The sequence below is a fragment of the Diceros bicornis genome, chromosome 4, assembly GCF_020826845.1.
Source record: "Diceros bicornis minor isolate mBicDic1 chromosome 4, mDicBic1.mat.cur, whole genome shotgun sequence".
In the NCBI taxonomy this organism is placed as follows: Eukaryota; Metazoa; Chordata; class Mammalia; order Perissodactyla; family Rhinocerotidae; genus Diceros; species Diceros bicornis.
Genome location: NC_080743.1, coordinates 87,879,391 through 87,905,868, shown reverse-complemented (window position 1 = coordinate 87,905,868; position 26,478 = coordinate 87,879,391). Strand labels below are relative to the sequence as shown.

The 26,478-nt window shown below is 41.7% G+C and overlaps 1 protein-coding gene across 6 annotated transcripts in view; it reads left to right on the top strand.

The window, feature by feature from the left end:
- The first annotated feature begins 321 nt into the window (after window positions 1–321).
- FAM20B (FAM20B glycosaminoglycan xylosylkinase) overlaps window positions 322–26,478 on the top strand; it is a 48,220-nt gene continuing 22,063 nt past the window's right edge. For 2 of the 6 annotated variants that reach the window (XM_058539979.1, XM_058539974.1), the window contains exons 1-3: window positions 322–406; window positions 17,739–18,248; window positions 23,928–24,014. In XM_058539979.1, coding sequence (XP_058395962.1) covers window positions 17,872–18,248; window positions 23,928–24,014 — 464 coding nt within the window. In that variant the 5' untranslated portion in view covers window positions 322–406; window positions 17,739–17,871. Of the gene's footprint in view, window positions 407–680; window positions 1,079–1,108; window positions 1,166–4,534; window positions 4,627–17,738; window positions 18,249–23,927; window positions 24,015–26,478 lie in introns of those variants that run through there. The other 4 variants (XM_058539975.1, XM_058539977.1, XM_058539978.1 and 1 more) reach the window with 4 other exon arrangements.

Below are 26,478 nucleotides of genomic sequence, written 5' to 3'. Positions count from 1 at the left end.
GTCGTGAGCCGGCGCCGAGAGTGTTAACCGGGCATGGCCCTGGACGGAAAGGGTTAAGGGGGGCGGTCCAGAGCGGGCCCGGTAGGCCCGCCCATCGGAGGGTGAGGGTGGGGCCTCGCAGGAAGAGCCCTTGGATTGGTCGCGAGGAAGGCGTTACGCTAGGACGTTACCAACAGTCGGGGGCCGCGAAGGCGCGGGGTGGGTGTGGGAGCGCCGGCTGAGCGCGGGCAGAGGTGGCCGGGGGATGGCCGGGCCGGGGGAGGGCGGGAGCTGCAGTGGTGGCGGCGGCGGCTGGGGGCGGTGAGCGCGGCGTGGGGCTGCCCCTCCCCGGAGGCGGCAGGGGCCGCCGGGGCCGCGCCGCAGCGCACCGCGCGGGCGGCCATGGAGCGAGCCTAGGGCCCGGCAGGTGAGCGGCGTGGGGGCGGGGGAGGGTGCGCGACCCCCGCCCTCGGCGCAGCGGGCTGGCGGGCGGGGCGCGGTGCGTGGCGCGCGTCGAGCGGGGCTGCCTGGGGGCGGGGCGCCGGTGCCCTGAGCGGTCCTCGAGCGGCCGCGGGCGGCTCCTGGACGGTGGCGCCGCTCCCTCAGAGAACCGGCCCGGGCCGTGCTCCCTGCCTCGCTGGCCCCGAGGCGGTTCCTGCGGGCGGTCGTGGCTGAGGGGACGTGGCCTTGGCCGCCGCCTCTACGGCCAGCCTGAGGCGCGGGCCTTACCTGGGGGCGCGTCAGGCCGCCCGGGGTCCTTTTAGCGACCAACCCTCGCGCCCGGACGCCGTCCCCTGAGGCGACTAGCCCCGGTGCCCACCTCGGGTCCTGCCGAGCGCCCGCGGCGGCGGCCCGGGGAGGATCGCGGGCTCACCTCGTAGCCGCGAAGCGCGAGTGACCTGCAGGCCCGAGGCGGGAGGCGGGGTAGTTCTGCCCAAGGGTTCGCGGTCGCTCGGGGTCTTGCACCCCGCGCTCGCCGTCGGGCCAACTTAAGGAAATGATACGGTTGTCCACAGTGGGTTGCGCTTCAGATTTCATTTCCGGGTGTGATGGCCCGGCGATTTAAGAGCGAACCGAAACGTTGCCATTAATAATGAATGTGAGCACTTGTCAAGCTGCGTCCTTGGTTGCGGGATCTGACAAGAGTTTCATTCTAATCAGGCTTCTGTTACCTGGAAGTCTCCTGGTAGGCAGAGAAGGGACAGAAAGATGTTGGAGAGAAGGTGGAGGGGACAGGGCATGGTTGGTGGTTATGGAATTATTAGTACTTTAAATGGCCATATCATTATTTGGATGGGTGAGGAGTTTATAATTTGGGAAAATGAGAGATGCTTGAAACTGACTTGAGTTGAAGACCAGGTATCAATATCGTTCCCACCCAACCAGTTTCCCTCTGGAAATGTGATTTCTCAGCTTGAAAAGAAGGAGTAGTAGTGTGGGATCTTTTAGCTTTTAAGTTGTAGGACTTTATAAATATGTAATCTGGTAGTTAAGATTGCTGTTTACTAACTATTCCTATCCTCCATATGTTGTAAATTAATGCATACATTTCATTAGGGTTGATTTTTTTAAGGTAGGTTAGAGACCTCAGTGTGCTCATGTATGGCAAACATTTCTTGAGTTTATGCAGGACCTTTGAGCTAAGCCTTAGAGCATTTCCACGTATATTGTTTTTCATCAAGACATGTTTTTGAGAAACTGAGGTAAAGTGTTAAAGATGCTAAATTATTTGCCTAGAGCCAGTCTAAGGTAGATTTAAAATTAAATTAATGTTTTGTGTTAAATTAATAACTTTTCTGAAGTTTATGAAAATGTTGGACTTTGGCCTCTAGAACCATACAGTGGACTCAGTCAACAGGATTGACTGTACTTACCAGAGTTTGAAAGTACTTATCAAAGGAGAAGAAGGCACAAGCAAGTAATTCAGACTTGCAGCCTCGCTCACAGTAAAGTGCAGTGATAGAAATGGAGGTAAAAGATGGTCAAATCTTGGAGCTCACAGCTTTCCTTCAGTGTGGCTGGTGAAAATGTGACATTGATTTGTTCAGTTTGTTTCTCTGGAATTAGTAGGAAAATAGTGAAGGGGAGGAAGACTATACCCACTCTGGGTCCTTTCTGGCTGGGCTACAAATTAAATTGACATAAGACTGAATAGCAGGAGAAAATCAGACAAAGCTTTATAACCTGTATACATGGGAGAAACCAGGGAAACTGAGTTTCTTAACAAAATGGTGGAGGTTCTCTTCTTAAATAGATTTAGATAAAGACAAAGGAGGATGTTGAGGTGCGGGGGAGTCAGTTATGTGTGATTACCAGAAAAGCACAGTAAGGTTATTATGCAGCCTCACCTTCTGCATTGATAAGTTTCTAGAGATGAGATCATCTCCCCCTCCCCCACTCTTCCCAGTACAGAGAGGGAGATACTTTTACAAATGGAGATTTCCCTTACAAATTTAAATGTTTGTTAAACAGAACTTTGATAAGAATGGACTTAGCAAGAACCCTCCTATCTGTCGCTTTTCGGAGTAAGTTTGGGGGAAAGTCAGTTTCTTTCAGAGAAAATCAAGGTAAAGAGACGTGTTTTGAGGTGGCCAATTTTCATCTTGCACAATAGCTATGATTTGGTTAAAGAATGAAAACACATGCCTTGCTTTTCGTTCTGGCTACTTTGAATTAGGGAACAAACAAATTACTTTTTCTATCATCTAATCCTTTATGTCATAGAATTATTTTATGTTGAGTTGATAATTCTTTGATTTTTAGTCTATTCTCTTGATTTCCAGTTGTAGACGCCAACTCTTTCACACAGCCTTAAAGCTTCTGCTTTTTATCTTTTCTGAATTTTAGAATTCTAAGGGAAATTTTCTTTGTTTCTATTACTTGCAGGGCAGACTTCAGCTTCCTACACTTTGTGTGACGATCATTTCAGTGGTGTAAACCCTGAAGCCAGATACTTCAGCTCTTGACTTGAGAACTTTTTAAAATAACAGCCACAGTGGTTGTCCCTTGGTGATTGCTACAATCTCATAATAGAGGTAGAAAGCTGCTCTTTGTATTCTGTGGCCACAGTTACAAATAATAAAAAGGAGACAGTCTTCTGAAGCTGATGTCAGGTCACTCTGGGATTAAGTGCCAGGTGGTTTTGTAGATTGGAGTGGGAAGCACAGTTACAATGAGACACTACAGTTTGTTGTAATAGTGATGATGTACTTTTCTCTCTGCACCTAACAGTGCATAGCACATAGTAGGTGTGCAGGAAATATTTGCTTGTTGAATGAACTATTGGAAAACAGTATGAGGGAAGGGGAAATAGTCTAATGCATATACTCAATTGTTTAGTTCTTTTTGTAAAAAAAAAATAAAAAAGGCCAAGAAAATGTGTTTCAGATTCCTGTTGAAAATATGCTATTGCAACGATTATCTGTAAAGGGTGTTACTTGCTGGAGCTGCCTTGAGATTTGATTCTGTGATTATATGGTGTTCTAGCTACCCGCAGCCTGGGAGCAGCCTCTGGTGCTCTGGTTGGGTGCAGCTTCACAGACTTGCTCCTGCAGCCTTCTCTGGCTAGGCTAACTGAGCAGTTGGATTGATAGTACTTTTGCATTAATAGAAGAACTAGAGCTCTTGGTAATGGCCACACCAGTATCATTGAACCTGACCGTCCATCTTCTCCTCCCTCATATTGTGGGAGGGAGAGGGGAGTTATCCCTCCTTTAAGTGCTTCTCCAGCAGCTCCTCATTCCACACCTACGTATCTCTCCCTCTTTTCCTTCCTTGAGCTGCCTTTATAACCCCCAAGAACTAATGAATTCATTAGCACAGACCTGGGATACAGAACAGAAGACCTTGCTTTGCAACTGAAATCAGCTTCTGACCAACTTATAATGTCCTGTGACTGCTAGAGCCGGCTAGGAAAGAATATAATGCAAAGATCTCACTTGTGATTTTGTCTTTCTTATCCAAAAGCAAAAGAGGAAAGGCCTAGCTCGGGACCTGATGAGTCTTGGGGGTGCATCTATCATCCCAGTATGAGATAAGAAAGGGAGGCTGATGCAGAAAAAAGATACAGAGCTTTGGTGTTTGTTTGGGGGTCTGTACTTTCTGGCAAGGTAACACCTTATGGAGGGAAGGTGTTAATTTGGGTACATTATCAAAGGAGGTCAAGGAATAGGAAATTACGAATGTGTAACAGAGCCCAGTACAGGGTGAGACAGTGATGTCTATCATTCAGTGCTCTCAAGTGCTGTCTTTCTGCCTTGTGTATATAGCAGTGCCTCATTTATCTACTATTGTTAGGCAATAAGGTATGAGCGACAATTCTTATTTTAGCTATACTTTTTGTGGAAAAAATTCTACATGTATTATATGCTTTGTTTGCTTTTTAAACAATATAGTGTAACCTTTCTTTATTGACTCGAGGTTATGATTACTGGCGTCCATTACCAACAGTAATTGAGCAGGGCTTTGAGGTGATTGAAATACATAGGTTGTTTTCCCCCTCTGCTTTTTTAATTCTTGCATCTGCTTTTAATAGTCAATCTGTCTCTTCTTTCAGAAGTGGGAAAGCTGTACTTGTGCTGTTGTTAGTGTCCCTGCTGCCCTCTTTTAAATTTGCAGCTTCTGATCTTCTGTGGAATAGCAACCCAGGTAACTCTGCTTCCTGAAATTGAATGTAAAACAGCTAAATAGGCTTTGTAAGGGTCTGCCTGCTCTTCTCTATTAGTGGATGAACTTTGTGAGCACTATTTTGGCTGCCCAAAGCCCTTTTGTTCATTTCTTGTTTCTCATCCTTGGTTTATTTATTTATTTTTATTTATTTATTTTTTTTGTGAGGAAGATCAGCCCTGAGCTAACATGCATGCTAATCCTCCTCTTTTTGCTGAGGAAGACCGGCTCTGAGCTAACATCTATTGCGAGTCCTCCTCCTTTTTTTCCCCAAAGCCCCAGTAGATAGTTGTATGTCGTAGTTGCACATCCTTCCAGTTGCCGTATGTGGGATGTGGCCTCAGCATGGCCGGAGAAGCAGTGCATCGGTGCGCGCCCAGGATCCGAACCCGTGCCGCCAGTAGCGGAGCGCGCCCACTTAACCGCTAAGCCACAGGGCCGGCCCTCATCCTTGGTTTAGATAATGAACTTGCACTCTGTATAGGTGTGTTTATGTTCCTGTGGTTCTTTTCTGTCGAAAAAAGAAAATAATATGGAAGTACTAGTGTTGGTTCTTGTTTCAGAAAGCATTGCCAATAATACTTGAAGATCTGGTTCCAGCCCTGTCTTGTATCATTCTTGGGCAGTGTCTTGGACCATCTGCAATCTTCATCTTAGCATTTTCAGATTGTCTTTACTCCCAGTCCCAACCAATGCTAGGAATCAGATTGGCACTAGCAGTTACCTTGAGAGGTGGAAGCGGAGTATAAAGAAGGCAGCAAGTGAAAATTGAGTATATAAAATTGGTATACATATTTGATATTTCTGCCTTTTTTACTGTATATCTGAATTCCTTACGGGACTTAGTTTCCCTATATCTGTAAAAAGTGGCCATCTTTAAACCAAAGAGCTGAAGAAATTCTTAGAACTGTAAAGGTCTCTCTCCCTGGCTCTTCACTCCTTTTATTCAACAAGCATTTATTGAGTACCTCTTATGTGTCCTGCACTGTGCTAGCTTACTTGGAAGTACAAAGAGGAAACATCTCCGCTGTTCTGAGGAACTCACAATATAGTAGAGGAGACAGGCATGCCAAAAAATACATATGTGTATGTGCATGTATATGTGTGTGTGTGTATTTATATTCATATTATAACAAAAGGATCATGCGTGGAGCCACTCAGCTAAAATTCAGCATAGACCTGGTTGGGGTTCTATTATTTCTAAAGTAATCTGTGGCCTGTCACCTTGACACATCCTAGAACATAAGGTTAAAAATGTGAGGTGTTAGGGCCGGCCCGGTGGCGTAGTGGTTAAGTTCTTGCGCTCCGCTTCGACAGCCTGGGGTTCTCAGGTTCGGATCCTGGGCGTGGACTGATGCACCACTTGTCAAGCCGTGCTGTGGTGGTGTCCCATATAAAGTAGAGGAAGATGGGCACGGATGTTAGCTCAGGGCCAGTCTTCCTCACACACACAAACAAAAAAAGTGAGGTGTTATTGTTGCATAAAGCTTATATACCTTTCCAAGAACTGTAGTGAACTGAACAGTAAAGATGGAAAACATATGAAAATCTGAAGGAGAATGTTATAGTATTTGAAATTCCATATTTCCACACAACATAGGAAATACATTCTATAATACAGCTTTAAATGGTGATTATATACTGACAATTGAGCAGTGAAATACCTAAAACTTAGGAAGGTTCATTATACCTGGCCCATTTGAAACAGAATGCAAATTCTTAGGCATTTTCAGAAAGTTTCTAGATCAGTGAACACTGCTTCTGTTGGTTTTTTAGAACAAATTGCACTAGCAGTATGAGCTGAAGATTTTGTTTTCATTTTTCAAGGAAGAGGGTTATAGGGTTGCCCTAAATCAAGGTTTAAATGGGACAGATTGCAGGAAGTGAATTTTTTTCAAAGAGGGAACAAACGCTATTTATTGCCTGTTTTATTTTTACTCTCACCCCCAGGAAAAAAGGCTGCCTTAATGCTTCATTAATGCCTAGTGATCGTTTTAGTTAGCTTCCGTCACAGGGAACTGTTAGAGGATTTCATGTAGGGGATTCTGAGTTTACAGATATGAATAAATGTTTAAATGGAAGTGAAAACAGTGAGGGAAATGTAACACTCAGACCAATTTGGACTATATGGGAATTAGATTTTCTGTACCTGTAAGTTAAGATACTCTTAAGGCTTATCTTAAAAGCTTTGGAACATGCAAAGCTGTCATCTTTAAAACACAGAGCTAATTTTTCCAAACTGAAGAATATTGTCAAGGGCATTCTATCTGAGCCTTTTTCCTGAAATAGAATAAGTTCATGCTTCCCATCTGTTTCAGTTACATTAAATGTGGTAGAATTGAACTTTGTAGAGAAGAGAAACAGGTCGGTCAAATTAGTGATGTTGGGGAAGAGGGAGAATCCCCTTCTGCCCTTTCCTTTAAGGTTCTTATGGCTGGCCAAATAATTAAAAGACAGGTTAGCAGGAGAAAATAATACTAAGTTTAATAACATGTATACATGGGAGAAACCACGGAAACTGAGTTTCTCAACAGAATGGCAGAGATTCTCATCTTAAATACCAACTTCAGCTGACGACAAAGGAGGGTGTTGGGGGTGGGGGGAGTCAGTTATGGGAGATTACCAGAAAAGCACAGTAAACAAGAATAAGGTTATTATGCAGATTTAAGGCCTCACTTTCCACATTGATAAGTTTCTAGAGACGAGATCATACCCCCTCTTCCCGGTACAGAGAGGGAGATACCTTTACAAATGGAGATTTCCCTTATAAATGTAAATGTTTGTCTGGCAGCTCTTTGCAGGGCCACCTAGAGAATGTGGCCTGGGAGAGACAGAATTTTTGATAAGAGGGACTTGGTGCCTTTCCTATTGTAACATCTATTTTACATTATGTTATAGCCATCATATGATAGTAGCTCCTTCCCAAAACAGGTCTTCTATGTTAAATTCTTTAGGCAGTTTGGAGGAGGTCAAATGTCTGTCAGAGAAAATAATCAAGGTAAAGAGACATATTTCAGGGTGGCCAATTTTGATCTCCCACAGTGACATAGCCTCTCAGTCTTCTGCTTCACATGGTACCCATTCCGAAGACACCTACTTGCTTACAGTCTTAGCTACTCCTCAAATTTAGGAAAGGATTTGGTTCAGGGATGTAAGACTACTTCAGCTCTTAATAATGCAACATGTGTATTCAGCCCCTGACCGTGTAACCCAGAAGAGGACATAACCAGTGAGGGTTATTTTCTTTGTCATTCTTTCTCCACTCAGGAAGTCATCTTTGGGTTTTTGATATGGTGATGACTAACAAGCAATTACTAGGGGTTGTCCAAGCACTGATTTTAGCACAGTAGATGTAATGTCATTCAATTTTAACAACTCTGAAAGTTACTAATAGTGTTCTTATTTCATTTTTCATGTGAGGAAACTGAGGCCCTAAGAGGTTAGACATTAAATCACTTTCCCAAGTCCCACAGTAGGTGGTAAAGCAGGAATTCAGGCCCAGGTGTTCTGAATCCAGAGCACACCCCCTTAGCCCATCTGCCTCAGAGGAGTTTATACAGGCATACCTCAGAGATACTGTGGTTTAGTTCCAGACTCCCACAATAAAGCGAGTCACATGAATTTTTTGCTTTCCCAATGTCTATAAAAGTTATGTTTATACTGTAGTCTGTTAAGTGTGCAATAGCATTATTTCTGAAAAAACAATGTACATGCCTTAATTAAAAATATTTTATTGCTAAAAGATGTTAACCATCATCTGAGCCTTCAGTGAGTTATCATCTTTTTGCTGGTGGAGAGTCTTGCCTCCATGTTGATGGCTGCTGACTGATCAGGGTGGTGGTTGCTGAAGGTTGGAGTGGCTGTGGCAATTTCTTAAGACCCAGTGAAGTTTGCCACATAGGTTGACTCTTCGTTTCACCAACATTTTCTCTGTAGCATGTGATGCTGTTTGACAGCATTTTACCCACAGTAGAACTTCTTTCAGAATTGGAGTCAGTCCTTTCAAACTCTGCAGTTGCTTTATCAACTAAGTTTATGTAATATTCTAAATCCTTCATTGTCATTTCAGCAGTCTGCACAGCATCTTCACCAGGAGTAGAATCCATCTCAAGAAACCACTTTCTTTGCTCATCTATTAGAAGCAACTCCTCATCTGTTAAAAGTTTTTTCATGAGATTGCGGCAATTCAGTCACATCTTCAGGCTGTACTTCTAGTTCTCTTGCTATTTCTACCACATTTGCAGTTACTTCCTCCACTGAAGTCTTGAACCCGTCAGAGTCATCCATGAGGAGTGGAGTCACCTTCTTCCAAACTTCTGTTAATGTTGATATTTTGACCTCTTCCCATGAATCACGAATGTTCTTAATGGCATCTAGAATGGTGGATCCTTTCCAGAAGGTTTTTAATTTACTTTGCCCAGATCCATCAGAGGAATCACTATCTATGGCAGCTATAGACTTACAAAATGTGTTTCTTAAATAATAAGACTTGAAAGTCAAAATTACTCCTTGATCAGTGGGCTGCAAAATGGATGTTGTCTTAGCAGGCATGAAAACAACATTGATCTCATTGTACATCTCCATCAGAGCTCTTGGTGCATTGTCAATGAGCAGCAATATTTCGAAAGGAATCTTCTTTTCTGAGTGGTAGGTCTCAACAGTAGGCTTAAAATATTCAGTAAGCCATGTTGTAAGCTGATATGCTGTCATCCAGCCTTTGTTGTTCCATTTATAGAGCCCAGGTGGAGTAGATTTAGCATAATTCTTCAGGGCCCTAGGATTTTCAGAATGGTAAATGGGCATTGGCTTCAATTTAAAGTCACCAGCTACATTAGCCCCAAACAAGAGAGTCAGCCAGTGCTTTGAAGCTTTAAGCAGGCATTGACTTCTCTATCTGTGAAAGTCCTAGATGGCATCATCTTCCAGTGTAAGGCTGTTTCGTCTATGTTGAAAATCTGTTGTTTAGTGTAGCCACCTTCATGAATTACCTTAGCTAGATCTTCTGGATAACTTGCTGCAGCTTCTACATGAGCACTTGCTGCTTCACCTTGCACTTTTATGTTATGAAGATGGCTTCTTTCCTTAAATCTCTGCTAGCTTCAGACTTCTGCTGCTGCTTCCTTATCCCTCTCAGTCTTCACAAGAGTTAGGGCCTTGCTCTGGATTAGGTTTTGGGTTAAGGAGATACTGTAACTGGTTTGATCCCTCCAGAGCACTAAAACTTGCTCCATCTCAGCAATAAGATTGTTTCACTTCCTTACCATTCCTGTGTTCACTGGAGAAGCACTTTTAATTTCCTTCAAGAACTTTTCCTTTGCATTCACAGTTTGGCTAACTGGCACAGAAGGCCTAGTTTAAGGCCTGTCTTGACTTTTGACATGCCTTCCTCACTAAGCTGAATCATTTCTAGCTTTTGATTTAAAGTGAGAGATGTGTGAGTCTTCCTTTCACCTGAACACTTAGAGGCCTTTGTAGGGTTATTAATTGGCCTAATTTCAATAGTGTTGTGCCTCAGGGAATAGGCCCAAAGAGAGGGAGAGAGATGGGGGAACAGCTGGTCGGTAAACCAGTCAGAACACACACAACATATATTGATAAGGTTGCTGTCTTATATGGGCGCAGTTTGTGGTGCCCCAAAACAGTTACAATAGTAACGTCAAAGATCACTGATCACAGATCACCATAACAAATATAATAATAATGAAAAAATTTGAAATATTGCAAGAATTACCAAAACATGACACAGAGACACAAAGTGAACAAATGCTGTTGGAAAAATGGTGCCAAAAGACTTGCTCGACACAGGGTTGCCACAAACCTTCAATTTGTAAAAAATGCAGTATCTATGAAGCACAATGAAGCAAGGCACAATAAAATGAGGTATGCCGGGGCCAGCCCGGTGGCATAGCAGTTAAGTTCGCGTACTCCGCTTCGGCAGCCCAGGGTTCGCAGGTTCGGATCCTGGGCGCGGGCCTGTGTACCGCTTATCAAGCCATGCTGTGGCAGCATCCCATATAAAGTAGAGAAAGATGGGCATGGATGTTAGCCCAGGACCAATCTTACTCAGCAAAAAAGAGGAGGATTGGCAACAGATGTTAGCTCAGGGCTAATCTTCCTCAAAAAAAAAAAAAACAAAAAATGAGGTATGCCTGCCTTCAAAAAGAAGGTGAATTAAGAAGCTTCTTAAGTGGAGAATTCGCCAGGAAAGGAAAACTCTATGTAGATACTAATTAATGATATTATTTGATATTAGTTTTTGTTTTAGTTGAAGACTCCTATTTGAAGATGAAAGAGAAGAATATGCTGTTGTGGTGGGCCATGGGTGGCAGTGCAGGAATGGACTGGTTTTGTGGGGATACTCAGGATTTATTCCTGAGTATGTTGATGCCATTTGGTATTGGAGGTTTTGACTTCCCGGATAGAAGTACACAACACTAAGTGGGAAGATTTCTGAATGCTCTTGATTTTACTTATAATAATTGCCACTAACCATCAGGAGAGACCACGTTTATTTCTAGGAGGCAGCTAATAACAATGTAGCACAATCATGTCTTGTAACAATTAAAAAACAAAAGGGCAGTAAATCAGACTTAGCCCAGGGTGAAAGTGCGTGTGCTTCTAATTTTTTTTGTCCTAAAGAGTTCTGATTTTTGCTATTATTTATGCTTTGGCTGAAGTATTAATGTTAAGCTTTATAAACTGAGCATGTGTAGTTGTGTGAGTGTGTGAAGTTAGCCTTGCTCTAAAATATGTAAATGGATTTCAGTAAATGATCCAGTTGAGATTCTTTTTTTTTCTTGTTACCTTTAAGAGATCTTAATTCTATATATTCCTAAACATCTGCAATGAAGACAAAAGAAATAGAAATGGCATATAACTTTCTTAATGAGTTTATTGCTCTGTAAAAGGCATTATCATTTACCAATATGACCTAACAACTTATTAAGCCAATCTTTATTTATATTAATGGTTAATTTAATATTTCCCCTCTCCCTGAGAGAATTATTTATAGTCACATAATTTATTTCCCGATATCTTCTCCTCCAATATATATTTTTTATTTTTGTGAGGACAATCGGCCCTGAGCTAACATCTGCCTATCCTCCTCTTTTTTGCTGAGGAAGACTGGCCCTGGGCTAACATCCATGCCCATCTTCCTCTACTTTTTATGGGACACCACCACTACATGGCTTGACAAGCACTGCATTGGTGCACGCCCAGGATTCGAACTGGCGAACCCCGGGCTGCCGCAGCAGAGCACAGGCACTTAACCACTTGTGCCACCGGGCCGGCCCCTCCTCCAATATTTTTAATGCCCCCAAAATAGTTGATATGGACAGAATAGGTGTAAGAATGTTGGGTTTTACAAACTGTCCCAAGATTTAGTGGCTTAAGACAATAGTTTTTTATTTCTTATAATTACGTAAACCAGCTGAGCTCACCAGCTTGGTTCTTCTGCCCACATAGTATAGGCTGGGGTCACATGTGTGGCTGTATTCAGCTGGGACCTCAACTGGAACTGGAATGCCCTTGATGGCTTCACTTCTGTGTCTAGCACCTAAGCTAGGGTGGCCAGAAAAGCTAGGGGGCTGGCCAGGCCTCTCTCTATATAGATGTCTTATTCCATAGCCTAGCCTGAGATGCTTTACATAGTAGCCTGGTCCCAAGTGGAGGCTGCTAGGTCTTTTAAGGCCTAGGCCCAGAACTGGCACACAGTCACTTCCACAGCATGCTGTTGGTCAAAGCAAGTTACAAAGCCAGCCCAGATTCAGGGGGAGGAAAAATAGATTCCACTTCTTCTTTTGTGTGTGTGTGTGTGAGGAAGATCAGCCCTGAGCTAACATCCATGCCAATCCTTCTCTTTTTTGCTGGGGAAGACTGGCCCTGAGCTAACGTCCGTGCCCATCTTCCTCCACCTTATGTGGGAGGCCGCCACAGCATGGCCTGACAAGCAGTGCGTCGGTGCGCGCCCGGAATCCGAACCCGGCCTGCCAGCAGTGGAGCGCAGGCACTTAACAGCTACGCCACTGGGCTGGCCCCTAGATTCCACTTCTTGATAGGAGGAATTGTTGGTGTCTACCTTTGTAGACGGTCAACCAAAAACTCTTAATTATTAATTCAGGCCTCACGTCTTATACTCACCAAACCTTCAGAGGTTTGCTGAAACCAACAATTAGTGAAGAAGAAGTTTGTAAAAGGGTCCTTGTAATTCCTACTCAGGATCAAGGGCAGGGAGATTGTGTGAGTAAATATGGTTATATACTAGTTATATAATAAATTACACCCCTTTTGCTACAGATCTCCTCTGTTAATAGTTCTCTGTGTGAAATGTTCATACTGAACATTTTCCTTGTGGTACCTTACACTCACAAGGCATATTACATTCCATTTATGTGGTAAGAATTTGATTTGACCATTGAGTTGGAAACACAAAAAGTACTATTACTGAAGCTTTCACTTTTAGTTGCTGTGAGCAAAGGTTGGGATTTCTTCTCTATGACCTTAGGAGAAGTAGTATGAGGTGCTCACCTCAGAGGGAGATTCAAGGGAACACTGCTACTAATGAGGCCTAGAACCTCACTGTGGCTTGTGGGAGCCCTTAATAAGATAGTAAGTGTTGGGGCCAGGTGTTCTCATGTTCCTCAGCAGCCACATAACATTGAATTTTACCACGTGATAATTTAACAGACCTCTCCACCGATATATTTTTCTGTATATGTTCCTCCAGGCATCAGCCACATTCTTGAATGGAGGACTTGATACTAAGACCTCACCTTTTTCTGTGGAATCTATATCTCTTCTCACAAAGGAACTGTGGAATCTATATCTCTTTTCCCAAAACAACTTGATAGTCATGTTTGTCCTTATAAAACATTTATCAAACATATAGGATGGTGTGTGTGTGTGAGTGTGTGAAGAATGAAAGAAAATGAGCCTCCATAGCACGCCTCATTTAGCTGATGGAGCTGAGAGTGAAACCAGGGTTCAATAGGAAAATTCCTTATGAAGGTCTACCTTCCAGAACTCCAGTCTGGGAACTTATGCCAGCTTTTAGTGTGAAGACTGCTATTTGCACTGCTTTTTTTATATTTAACGTTTTTTTTTTGAGTTATGTTGTTACCTTGAGTCTATATGTTCTTTGAGGTAGGCTCTGTTACACATAACAGAAACATTAAAATAAATGGCCATAGTATAACTGGACAGTGTCACACTGTTGGAGGCATTTATAGGAGGAGGCGAGGGCAGGAAATAGAGCAGGCAGACTCTTCTGGGAATGTAAGTGAAATTTTCATAAATAAATTGGAATATACCCAGTGGTCTTGCTTTAATTTCCTTAGTATCTGAAATGGGGGATCTTCTTAGGAACCCAGTTTGCAGAGTGTATAGTATGCTGCTTTTTCAAATAAGGAAAAAAGATAGTACAGCATAGAAACCCTGTCTTGGGTACCCTCCCCTCTCAAGCGTACTGAAGTGAAGGGGATCATGCTAAAGAGTAAGAAGTATACCATCATTAGAGGATGGAATTATTCCATATCATGCATCTCATACATTTTTGGGGAATAGGAGTCTTGCAAACTCATAGACTTTTTGTAGAAATTCCAGAATAATCTCTACATTGTCGGTTTCTTAAATAGCTTCGTGCTTGCCCTGTGGGCTGAAGGAGTAGCAGCTTTCCAGCTAAAAGAAAACCTCTTTCTGAACTGTCAATATTTCCTCAGAAAAAGAGACTATACTCTGAAACTACCAACTAAACTGAGTAGTTAGAGTGTTGGTAGAGAGAGAGATTGCCAAAAAAAGGAGGATAGCTGGTTAGGGATAGCCAGCATTAAGGTGCCAGTTGATACACACTCACTTGATACTGAATACCAAGGGAGAAGAACACCAGAGTCCTAAGAGACTTGTAAAGCCTCGTTTGTAGTAGTTTGTTCAGTTTAAGTGAATAAGGCATCTACTCTTACTATGCTAGGTACAGGAGGGAATGCAGAGATAGGTAAGATCACTCAGGAGCCAAGATTCTGAGAGAGGAATTAAGAACTATATACAAAAAGATGCTGGACAAGGCAGAAGGTAGTTAAGTCCTGGTCTAAAGGAGAGAGAGGTTATTGTAGAGTGTGGGGAGGGACCAGAAATGGCTTTGGAGATGGCCCTTGAAAGATAGATTAGGCTTTAAACAGAAGATGGAAACAAAGGGTAAGAGCGAGAGGAATTTTGAGGGAGTATGAGGAATGACAAGGGCAGAGGTCAGTCACGTGAGGGGGATGGGGAGCAGCGCATGTTCCTGGTCCGTTTTGGTTGAAGCTGAGAAGAGAGTGATGAGTGAAGAGATAAGAGTGATGCCATTTAGGGTAGGGCTTTAATGCCTTGCTAAGGCATTTATAGAAATCAGAAGTGGTGTGTGGTTAGAAAAATGATTTTGCTGCATTATCTAGCCTGGACTGGAGAACCTGGAAGCCCAGAAGGTGGTTCTTTCAGTCATCCAGTAAAAGGTGATGAGCACTCAATTCAGTTGGTGGCTGTCGGAGAGAAGGGCAGTCGAAGAGAACAATGCCAGATTGTGGTCTTACTTGTTCTACCAGGATATGGTGACTAATCACAGATGTGGAAACCTGTTCAGGCTCTTCTTTAAACCTGCCCTCACTACTAATCTGCAGAGGTAAATAGGGAAGTACCCTAACAGTCGAACTCTGCAGTTCACTTAATACAAATTTCTATCCTAGTTGAGTGGATGAATTGTTTGCAGCCCTGAAGTAATGAATATGTTCTTCAAAAGGTAGTGAAATTTCAAAACTTAAAGCACACAAGCTCAGATTGAAGAATTGGACTGTTTGTCTGAATTTTGGAGTTGCTAGAACTTCCTATGGCATTGGTGATTTAAAAAAAATAAAACCTCAGTATCCCTAACCTTTATGCTAAATGTTTAGATATGACATGTTTATATAGCATGAGGAAGGAATTTCTTTATTCTGAATGAAATGAGCAGCATCATTAGAAGTTTGTAGGTTAACCAGACTTGAGTCCTGAAGAGTGTTTTGTAGGAAGTAAAAGGCTGTACAGCTGACCCCTTTGTGCCAGAATTGTGCCGCAGCTGTAGGTGGTTGCCGCTGGAGGTGCTGAGGTAGCGATTGCTGACACAGCAAGATTTCTCTTACTTTTTATCATTGCAGCCTGAGATGTGTACTATTGAAAAAATGATTGAAGAAGTTGTGTGGTTTAGGTCGTGTTGGAACTAGCAAAAATCTCTGAAATCTGCTCTCCTAGCATTGCCATTATCAGTAATCACAGGGAGCTCTTTTACTGAGTTTCATACCAAACTTGATACCATCGCAATTACAATTTGGATGCACATGAATTGCCTTTGTTTCAGCTACTAGTGTTATGTACTCCCTGGGAGATGATGATGAAACAAAACAGGTGGCTGGAGATAATTAGAATTTGACTCTCACTTTCTGCTTCTTCATGAAAATAATCGGGAAAAGAGTGGTTAATCACTCAGAGTAAACTGCATGTCAGCGGGCTCACCGCAAGGTGTTGCCCTTAGAACACACTGTTGCTCTAGTAGACTGTTTTTGGATGTGTTTCCAGTTGTTATTAGGGGAACAGTCTCCAGTTTGGGTGGGAGTGTCTCAGCCTGAATCATTAGCTCTATCTTTTGTATTGGTTTTATTTCTTCAATTAATGGTTTGAGTTGTTAAATGAATTGGAGAGTGAAGCAACACCGTGTTATCTTCTTGTCATCTTTGTCTTAGCCCAGTGCTGTGCTGTCTGTAGGCATATAGCAGAGCAAGCTTGTGCGTGTTTTTAAATGGCCCTGTTGAATGGAAAGCAACCTGTCAGCATGCAAATGAGACTGAATTATATGTTCTTGACACTCTTGCAAAAATCTTGTATTTGGAATCTTAAAAGATTCTTAAGCTAAAGCTTGAGAATCGACCAGAGTGCAGTCAGCCCCACACTGGAAGCAGCACTTCTTTTTGTCTGTGGCATCAGTATCTTTGTTATGTGCCTGACCATTCCAGACTTAGCAGTGTTGCTATAGTACCAGGTTTCATTGGTTTTCTGGTCATGTTCTACTGATAGCCAGATGGTATGAGGATATGTTTTTCCTTTACTTAATTTATCCAGATTTGATTATCCATATTTTACAGGGATTTTAATTCTGAAAAATAATTAGTGGAAGACTGATTAAGTAGAGATACGTGTCTGAGTGTTGTATTTAAATATGTGAGCAGCGGGGCGGCCCCGTGGCTTAGCGGTTAAGTGCTCGTGCTCTGCTACTGGCGGCCTGGGTTCGGATCCCAGGTGCGCACCGACGCACCGCTTCTCCGGCCATGCTGAGGCCGCGTCCCACATACAGCAACTAGAAGGATGTGCACTATGACATACAACTATCTACAGAGGCTTTGGGGAAAAAAAAAAAGGAGGAGGATTGGCAATAGATGTTAGCTCAGAGCCGGTCTTCCTCAGCAAAAAGAGGAGGATTAGCATGGATGTTAGCCCAGGGCTGATCTTCCTCTCACACACACAAAAATAATAAAATAAATAAATAAATAAATAAATAAAACTTTTAAATATGTGAGCAGCAAATATGACACGTCCAGGATTGCTGGGTATTTGGATTTGGAGAAGGAGCTATCACTCTGTTGTGTATACTCTGTGGCATTTTTAGGAGTTCCTGTCTTACAACATGTCATAAAACTTATATTTGGAGAACTAAAGTTACCAAATACTGGTGATTTTGAATGTTCAAAAGTCCTTTATGGATTTTGAAAGGTAAAAATGAAAGTTAAGGAGTTATGCATATCTTAATGTTTTACTTTTATTGTGCTTTTTTCTCGTTGTTTTGGTTTCTAGGAATTTATGGCCATCCAAATGGCTCTGAACCCTATTAAAACAAGAGTATTTGCTTCTAAATTTTCATTATACCTGATTCTTACCTATAGGTCCTTGCCCGGACTAGTTAATTTTAAATTATTGGGTCTTCTCAAGCTTGGATTGGCAAGGCCAAAAGAGTAATATATTTGAGAGTTACAAAAGATTCAGGGGTGGAAGGACAGAATTTCTGATTAAATTTTGCTTTATACTTGGGCTTGCAGGAATTGTGGGAGGTGCTTCAGTGAAGAAATGGACGAGTGTGTATAATCATGGAATCTCCTTGCTAACCATCACCACCTGCTCTCCTTGATAAGTGAGAGAGAGTGGGTCAGGGGAGAAGGAAAAGAGGTCAACATGAAGCTAAAGCAGCGAGTCGTGCTGTTAGCAATTCTCCTTGTCATCTTTATCTTCACCAAAGTTTTCCTGATTGACAACTTAGATACATCAGCTGCCAACCGGGAGGACCAGAGGGCCTTTCACCGAATGATGGCTGGCTTGCGAGTGGAGCTGGTGCCCAAGCTGGACCATACCTTGCAGTCTCCCTGGGAGATTGCAGCCCAGTGGGTGGTTCCCCGGGAAGTGTACCCTGAAGAGACACCAGAGCTGGGGGCAATCATGCATGCCATGGCCACCAAGAAAATCATTAAAGCCGATGTGGGTTATAAAGGGACACAACTGAAAGCCTTACTGATACTTGAAGGAGGACAGAAAGTTGTCTTCAAACCTAAGCGGTAAGTTGTCTTCTTGGAAGTTATATGTGCTAGTTGGGTGATTCATGTAACTTGGGAGTTATGTAAGTGTTCATCTCCTTCTCTTGGTATTCTCGTCAGTAAAATGAGAGGGGTAGACTAGAAGATCTCTGAAGTCTTTCTAGCTCTTAATGTTCTGTGATTCTTTGAGTAGGGGAAATTTATAGGGACATGTTTTGGTTCTGTATAAGACTGAACTTTTTACGGTTAGAGCTATCCTTGATGGTTAGGAAATAAGCAACTTGTCACCAAAAGTGTGCAATTAAAGGCAAGATAACCACATGTCAGGGATACTGTAGAGCAGGAGTTACCCAGAGTTGGAGTGGAGTACCCAGAGTTTGGATGAGTGACTAAATTCTCTTTTAGTGCTGAAGCTATGATTCTTTCATAGAATTTTGTTTTGTTTTTATTTAAATTAATAGACTTTTTTTTTTTGAGAAGTTTTAGGTTTACAGAAAAATCGAGGGAAAGTACAGAGTTCCTATATTCTTCTCCTCTCCCCCCAATTTCTCCTATTAACATCTTCCATTAGTACAGTACATTTGTTATAGTTGATGAGCCAATATTAATGTATTAACTAAAGTCCATAGTTTACATTAAGATTCGCTCTTTGTGTTGTACATTTTGTGGGTTTTGCTGAACATAGAGTTACAAGTATCCACCATTACAATATCATACAGAATAGCTTCCCTGCCCTAAACATCCCCTGTGTTCCACCTATTCATCCTTCTCTCCCTCCCCTCAAACCTCTCGCAACCACTTTTTACTGTCTCCATCTTTTGCTTTTTCCAGAATGCCATATAGTTGGAATCATACCTTTTGTAGCTTTTTCAGATTGGCTTCTCTCACTTAGAAATATGCATTTAAGTTTCCTCCATGTCTTTTTGTGTCTTGATAGCTCATTTCTTTTCGTTGCTGAATAATATTCCATTGTATAGATGTACCAGTTTGTTTATCCATTCACCTACTGAAGGTCATCTTGGTTGCTTCCAAGTTTTGGCAATTAATGAATAAAGCTGTTGTAAATATTCATGCAGGTTTTTGTGTAGATGTAAGTTTTCAGCTCATTTGGGTAAATATCAAGAAGCATGATTGCTAGATCATATGGTAAGAGTATGTTTAATTTTGTAAGAAACTGCCAAACTGTCTTCCAAAGTGGCTGTTCCATTTTACGTCCTCACCAGCAATGAATGAGAGTTCATGTTATTCCACATCCTCACCAGCATTTGGTGGTGTCACTGTTTTGGATTTTGCCATTCTATTAGGTGTGTAGTGATATCTCATTGTTGTTTCTTTTACCTGTTTTAAGCAGAGAACTGGGCCATTTTAGTTACCTCAGTTGGAAATTCTAGAGAATGGGCTGAATTGTATGTGGTTAGGCAGCGATCCCTTTGGACTTCTCTAAGATCTACAGAGATAATTTGTGTGGCAATCCTATAGTATAATTTTTTTAAGTTTTCTGTGAGTATATGAATTTGAAATAGGTTAACATGATGGTGATTCATATTCTTTTGCCAGGCATTAGTTACCAATGAATTTTCTCAAAGTTTGTAATGTCTTCAATTTTCTGTGTACTAAATGTTTTTTTCATTCCTCAATGGAGCGTTTGAGAGAATTATAACACATACCTTTGGGTCTCTTGCTGTAGTGAGAGAAGAAATATAGGGTAAAGATGTACAGAATTCAATTGTGACCCGAGTGGTTGGCTTAGTTAGCTCCCTTCATTACCCAGCTTTCAGTAGATAATAGGCAGCCAGAGAACTAATTTATTGGGATCCCAGAAATGGAAGGAATCTGCATTTGCCTGGAACTGGGAAGTATGATGTATGGAAGATGCGGAAATTAGGCAAGTTAAAAAATGCAGTAGACTTTTGGAGAACAGAAAAATCTGATTGGTAGGTAATGTGGAAAAAGTATGGTTATGTGGGCCTTGGGATCGAGTTTCCATTGAATGCACAGCTTTTGCCAGGCATTACACTAAGTACTTGTGTATCTGTTAATGCGTTTAACCTTCATCACAACCGTAGGCAGTTACAGTTCTTATTTTTAGAATAAGAAACTGAGGCTTAGAGAGAGTAACTAACTTGACAGGATCAACCCGCAGTGACTGATGGAGCTGGCATTTGGATCTGTCAGAGTGTGAGCAGCTGGTGTTCTGCCACACACATGTAATTCTCTTAAGTTTGTTTGGCTTCCTGTAAGTGTGATAACATGGATCACCCATCATCAAAAATCACTAGTTTAGTTTTGAAATGTGGTCTTGACTTCTAGGTTTGTAGTCTGAGAGATCAGCAGCAAAAGCAGAGTGATAGAAAGAAGGCAAACTAAAAACAAAATTTAAATTTGTGTAAAAAGAGATGAGTTGTGGACATTTTGTGTGTAAATAAGAGGATATCTTCTCCACACCCATGGTTTGTACACTGGAGAATTGAGGGTGAGCTAGCACAGCAGAAAGTGTTAGAAGGCGGATAGTCCTGATAGTGGGCAGTGTTAGGATTAGTCCAGGTGCTTTGCAGATAGGCCTGGAGTATTCAGACAAGGTACAAGTGGAAGGACGAGGAGCCAGACTGGTTGACTAGGGGAGGTGGCAGCAGATAAATGCATAAACTAACCTTAGTCACTATTGCTTCATCTCATATCTCTTACTACTCTGCAACCTTCCCATTACTCTCCTCCTCCAGACCATCCTAAAAACCACTTTCATTCTTCCCCCAAATACCCATATTATCACTGTGCTCCCCAACTTTAAAACATCCAGGGACTTCCCATTGCTCACCAGACGAAATCCAGCCTCACAGCCTAATGATCAAGCCCCTCACAGTCTGGTCCTCCTCTCTATACCCAGCTCTTTATTCCTGTCAAACCTGTCGCCTGCTCCCCCACCATCTCCTGAACAGCCCACGTCCACTTCAAGCTCCACGGGACTCTCCTCCCCCACGTGCTGTGCAGCCCCCGCAGTGGGTGATAGTGCTGTTAGTCACTGTGTACACTGACCTGTGCTGATTACACCTGGCCCTATCGCAGGCTGGGGAAGGTGGGTGTAAGTTTAAGTGCTTGTAGAAATTGACTCCAATCCTGAAACACCCGGCAAATTGCTATTCTGACCCCAGGAGCCTCAAAGACTATTCAGTCCTAGTGTAAGTGCAAATTAATGTCCTTGGTCTGGCTCTGATGTCCTTCACCAGGATGATAGGAGTGATTTATTGGCAGTTACTGTATGAATTTTGCTGCTCTGTCAGTGACTTAAGATGGATCACTCTCTGCTGAGAGGAGGATCTAAGTCCTTACTGCTAAGTCGAGACATGTACCTTTCTTTAATAGCCACTTGTGGTTTCAGCATTTCTGGAGCCTGGTGGTCTGTGTCCTACTGTCAGAGATGGAAGGTATGTATAGTAGATGATATATATAGGAATACATCAATGCTTTTATTTGTACATTTTGCTGTATGTTATAAAAGTGATTTTTTTTTTTAATGTAGCTGTATCCATTCTGGAAGTAAATTGATTTTCACAGGCAAAAAAGGCAGTTACAGTGAGAAAGGAACAAGATGGCAGGGGCCTAGGAGCGGGTAGAAGTGAGTGAGTGAGCTTAAGAAATGCTGAAAGGGACCTTAGAGATCAGCCAGTCCAACTACTCATTTTACAGGTGTGGAAAATGAGATCCTGAGTTCTAACTTTCCGTATTTCACATAGCTAGAACGAAGGATGAGCGAAGGATCAGACCTTCTGACTCCAGTGTAGTTCTTTCCTTTTGATTCTTATTCCTTTTCCTTCCCTCCTTTCTCTCCAGCCCACTCCCAAAGTTCCTGGATTCCTCTAGGGTTTTACATTTCGCTCTGAGCAACCTTTCGATGTATTGGAAATCTCTGCAGTGTTTCACTGAAAGGAATGGACTGCACATCCCCCACATATCTTCTTCTGGCTCTGCTTGAGTCCTGAAAAATAATGTATTCAAGGACTGTCCCCCAGCTTTACGGACAGCCTACAGCTGTAGTGGAGAGAGAAGCACTTAACAGTGTCACCTTTTGCTTCAGTCCTATTTTAAACTGAGATTTTTATTTTGAAGGTAGCCTGTATAATCCTACGAGCCTAAAGAATGCTTTGACACTAGAAACAAAAAAATACGTTGGTGTATATTGACCATGCTAAGAAGAAACTGGTGTCCAACCAGGTGGTGATACATGGCTGTTTTCTTTTTTTTTTGTGAGGAAGATCAGCCCTGAGCTAACATCCATGCTGAATCCTTCTCTTTTTTGCTGAGGAAGGCCAGCTCTGAGTTAACATGTATTGCCAATCCTCCTCCTTTTTTTTTTTCCCCCCAAAGCCCCAGTAGATAGTTGTATGTCATAGTTGCACATCCTTCTAGTTCCTGTATGTGGGACGCGGCCTCAGCATGGCCAGAGAAGCAGTGCGTTGGTGTGTGCCCGGGATCCGAACCCAGGCCGCCAGTAGCAGAGCGCGCACACTTAACTGCTAAGCCACGGGGCTGGCCCCATGGCTGTTTTCTAACATAGATGTTTCATCACTTTGCCTTGCAAATGTGTTCTGTGGACATGGTTTCACTTATATTCCAAGGTCATTTATGTTGAAGGTCACTGCCTGTACTACTGTTGTTTCCCACTTTCCCATGGCCTTTTCAGCATTGGAGATCCAAGTGTCCTTCATGGGACAGCTCCTCTTCACTTCAATCTCAATTTATTTCTCTTTTACGGTTCCGTTGTAAAGCCTAATAGATCTCCTTTTAATTCAGGAAATTCAGATGAGCAGTAGAGGTCATTGGTGAATTAAGTGTCTTTTTCTTTCCAATTAACAGGTTTAAATTGTATCTTTTTTTATGATTAGTAGAAAGAAATATGCTGGTTTTCTTTATCTTTTGTTTCTGTCATGCATGTGAAGTAAAATCTTCAGAATGGCAGTTGAGATGAAAGAGATCTTAGAAATTACCTCCTAGTCCAGCCCCTAATATTGTAGATAAGGAAGCTAAGACCCAGAGAAGAGAAAGGTTTTGCTCAAGGTTACCTACGCAGGTAACAGAGCTATACCTGGCTCTCACTCCAATCCAGTAGTCCTTCTACTACATCATCATAAACTTAGAAAAAGAGAACGGTTATTCAAGCAACTTTTTTAAATGTACCTTTGCCTACTTATTAACAAATACTGAGGCATATCGGGACTGTTTTTGCCCCCCAAGAAATTTAAACTTCTCTTATAAGCCTTACCAGAGTCATTGTGATAAGCAAACATTTTAATTACATACATGTTTTCCTTCATTTCTTCAAGTCAGACTAATAAACATTTATTAAGCACCAGCTGTAGGCTTAACACTGCTAGGAATACAAAAATGGTCCTTGCCTTCCAGAAAATTACCTTATAGTTTTATTTAGATGACACTGAATGTCTTTTAGAGGGGTAAAAGTAACATCTTCCGTGTTTTGGTCATAGAAGAATTGCTGCAGTAGATACAGAATTCTAGTTTCCTTCTCCACTTCATCCTCACCCCATCTACCAGTGGTTTGTGCTAGTCCACGATTGTTCTCAGGGTTGACAGAAGGTGTCTTTAGAGCAGAATCAGGCTTGCTAAAGTTTCTACTCTGCTTCATGCTGTCACCTCTGGTACTGATGTAATCCGTGTCTGCATCTGTGCTTCCCATTCACTCTGCAGGTATAACCGAGACTATGTGGTAGAAGGGGAGCCATATGCTGGTTATGATAGACACAATGCAGAGGTAGCAGCCTTTCATTTGGACAGGTATGTGTAATCACAGTGGGTTACATTCGTTTTGTTTCCTTTTAAAAGGAAAGAGCACTCTCTCTGTGGACTCCTTCCAAAGGGTGCACGGCTAAACTTTGACTTATTCCTTACTTTAGATTGACTAATTCCATTAAATTTATATGAGTCCCTCATAATTTGGGTGGTACTAGGAATACCAAAGTAAATATCTTAACTCTAGGCATTTTTAGGTGATTTCATTCTGGTATGCCCTCTGTCATTATCATGAGTAAAGATGTACTTGGTAAATAAAATGTCAGGATGAAAACCAAAGTTTGAACTCAAATCCCTAAATTGAACTGGTTATTAATTAGGCCTGACAGTCCTGTTTTTTGGTTTTGTTTTTGTTTTAAGTAAGTAATACTGACTTATCTTCATATGCTAGAGACATATAGCATGACATGTATAATGAATTTTATTGTCCTTTATACAAAATATGCACAGCTTCAATAACTAGAATAACTCCAAAAGAAAAACAGACATGAATTCTAAATGTAGGGGCCTCCCGGTGGCACAGTGGTTAAGTGCGCGCGCTCCACTGCGCGGCCTGGGGTTCGCTGGTTGGGATCCCGGGCGCGCACCGACGCACCGCTTGTTAAGCCATGCTGTGGCGGCGTCCCATATAAAGTAGAGGAAGATGGGCACAGATGATAGCCCAGGGCCAGTCTTCCTCAAGAAAAAAAAAATGGGGGAGGATTGGCATCGGATGTTAGCTCAGGGCTAGTCCTCCTCACAGAAAAAAAAAAAAAAAGCAAAGAATTCTAAATGTATATGTTCACTAGGAAAATTTTTTTTTCGTTTTTGGAATTTATTTATTTTTCTATTTCCTTTATTTATGCAAACAAAGTTTTGAAGCAGGAGTCTCTCTCACTGGTTGAGGACATATCTTGACTCTATAATAAAGGATATTATTATGCCCTACTCTAGGAAAATGGATATTTTTTCAGCAGGTTGCTGGTCAGGGACCTTATGACTGACCTGATCGGTGCTTTCATCAGGGCATACTGACAGACTTCAAAAGAAATTATTCACAGTATTTTTATAATGAGTCTGTAAGGAAACCCGAAGAAAATAAAGGTGAAATTTTGTCTTTTTCTGGATTAGGAAGGATTTTCTAAGCATAAAAGCAATAATTTAAAAATCACAAAGAAAAAGCTCAATAGACTCGACTAAATTTAAAAAATTAACTCATATGTCAAGAAACTTCAAACAAAATTTAAAAGCAAACTAGGAGAAAATACTTGAATCTCATGTAATGTAAGCATTAATAGCCTTAATATATAAATATTTATACAAATCTATATATATGCTAAAACTCTAGTAGAAAATGGTCTAAAGACAGTTGACTGAATAGAAATTATCAATTGCTAATAAATACAGGGGGAGTTCATTTTCACCAGTAATAAAAAAAAAAATCCAGTTGAAACAGTGGGGATATTATTTTCTCCTGCTGAAAATGGCACAGATTTTAAAAAAGATAATAATTTATTGGCAGGAGTACATTGAGGTTTATATGCTCTTGTGGCATTGTTAATTGGTTCATTCTTTTAAGAACTCCAGCATCATGTATCAAAGACCTTAATGTTCGTACCCTTTGAACAAGTAACTACTTTTTAATGCAAATATCTAAGATATTTCTAGGAAGTACCCTAGAGAAATAATCAGAAATTCAAAGATACACATACCATGATCTTAGGTGTAGCATTTTCAGTAGTGAAAAACTGGTAGCAATCTAAACATCTAATGATATGGAAAAGGATAAATAAATCTTTGTGCACAATACTGTGAATTTTCACTGCCTTTTTTAAGACCTAGTGGGGAAGAGTTGGGTAAATCCTCCTCCTCACTTAATGGCACACGAGAGTCAGTCTTTCCAAGACCTCGTTTGTTTCCCTGTTTTCTTCATCCCCAAGCCCCTTCTTGTTTCCTTATTGATGGACGCCAGGGGATCATTTTCTCATATCCATACCAATATTTTATATTATCCAACAGACTAATTTTTGTTATTCTAATATATGTAAAGTGGTATCTCATTGTTATTTTATTTTGTATTTCCTCAATTATTAGCAAAATTTAGTATCTCCTTATCTTTTCATAGCACGACATCTATTTGTTAACTTAGAGTGAAGTAGTCTTTGTAGAGAAATCATTACTTTTGATGTTAATTAGATATAATAATGTTTCAATTTATGACTTTTGCTTTGGGGGTCTTGTATTTAAAAGTTCTTCCCTACCTCAAAGTCTGAAAGATATTCTCTGGCCAGTCTCCCTACCCCTTTTGTTAATTGCTACCCTAGCCTGGCCCAGGTGTGACTGTGACTCCTCAGCACATGGCTCCTCAGCGTAAACTGGCTGCTGTTCTTTGGCCTGGCAATGTCAACGGGGAGAACAGTACTTCCCAACTGCCTTTCTGTCCATGGCTCCTGACACTTCTGCTCTGGGT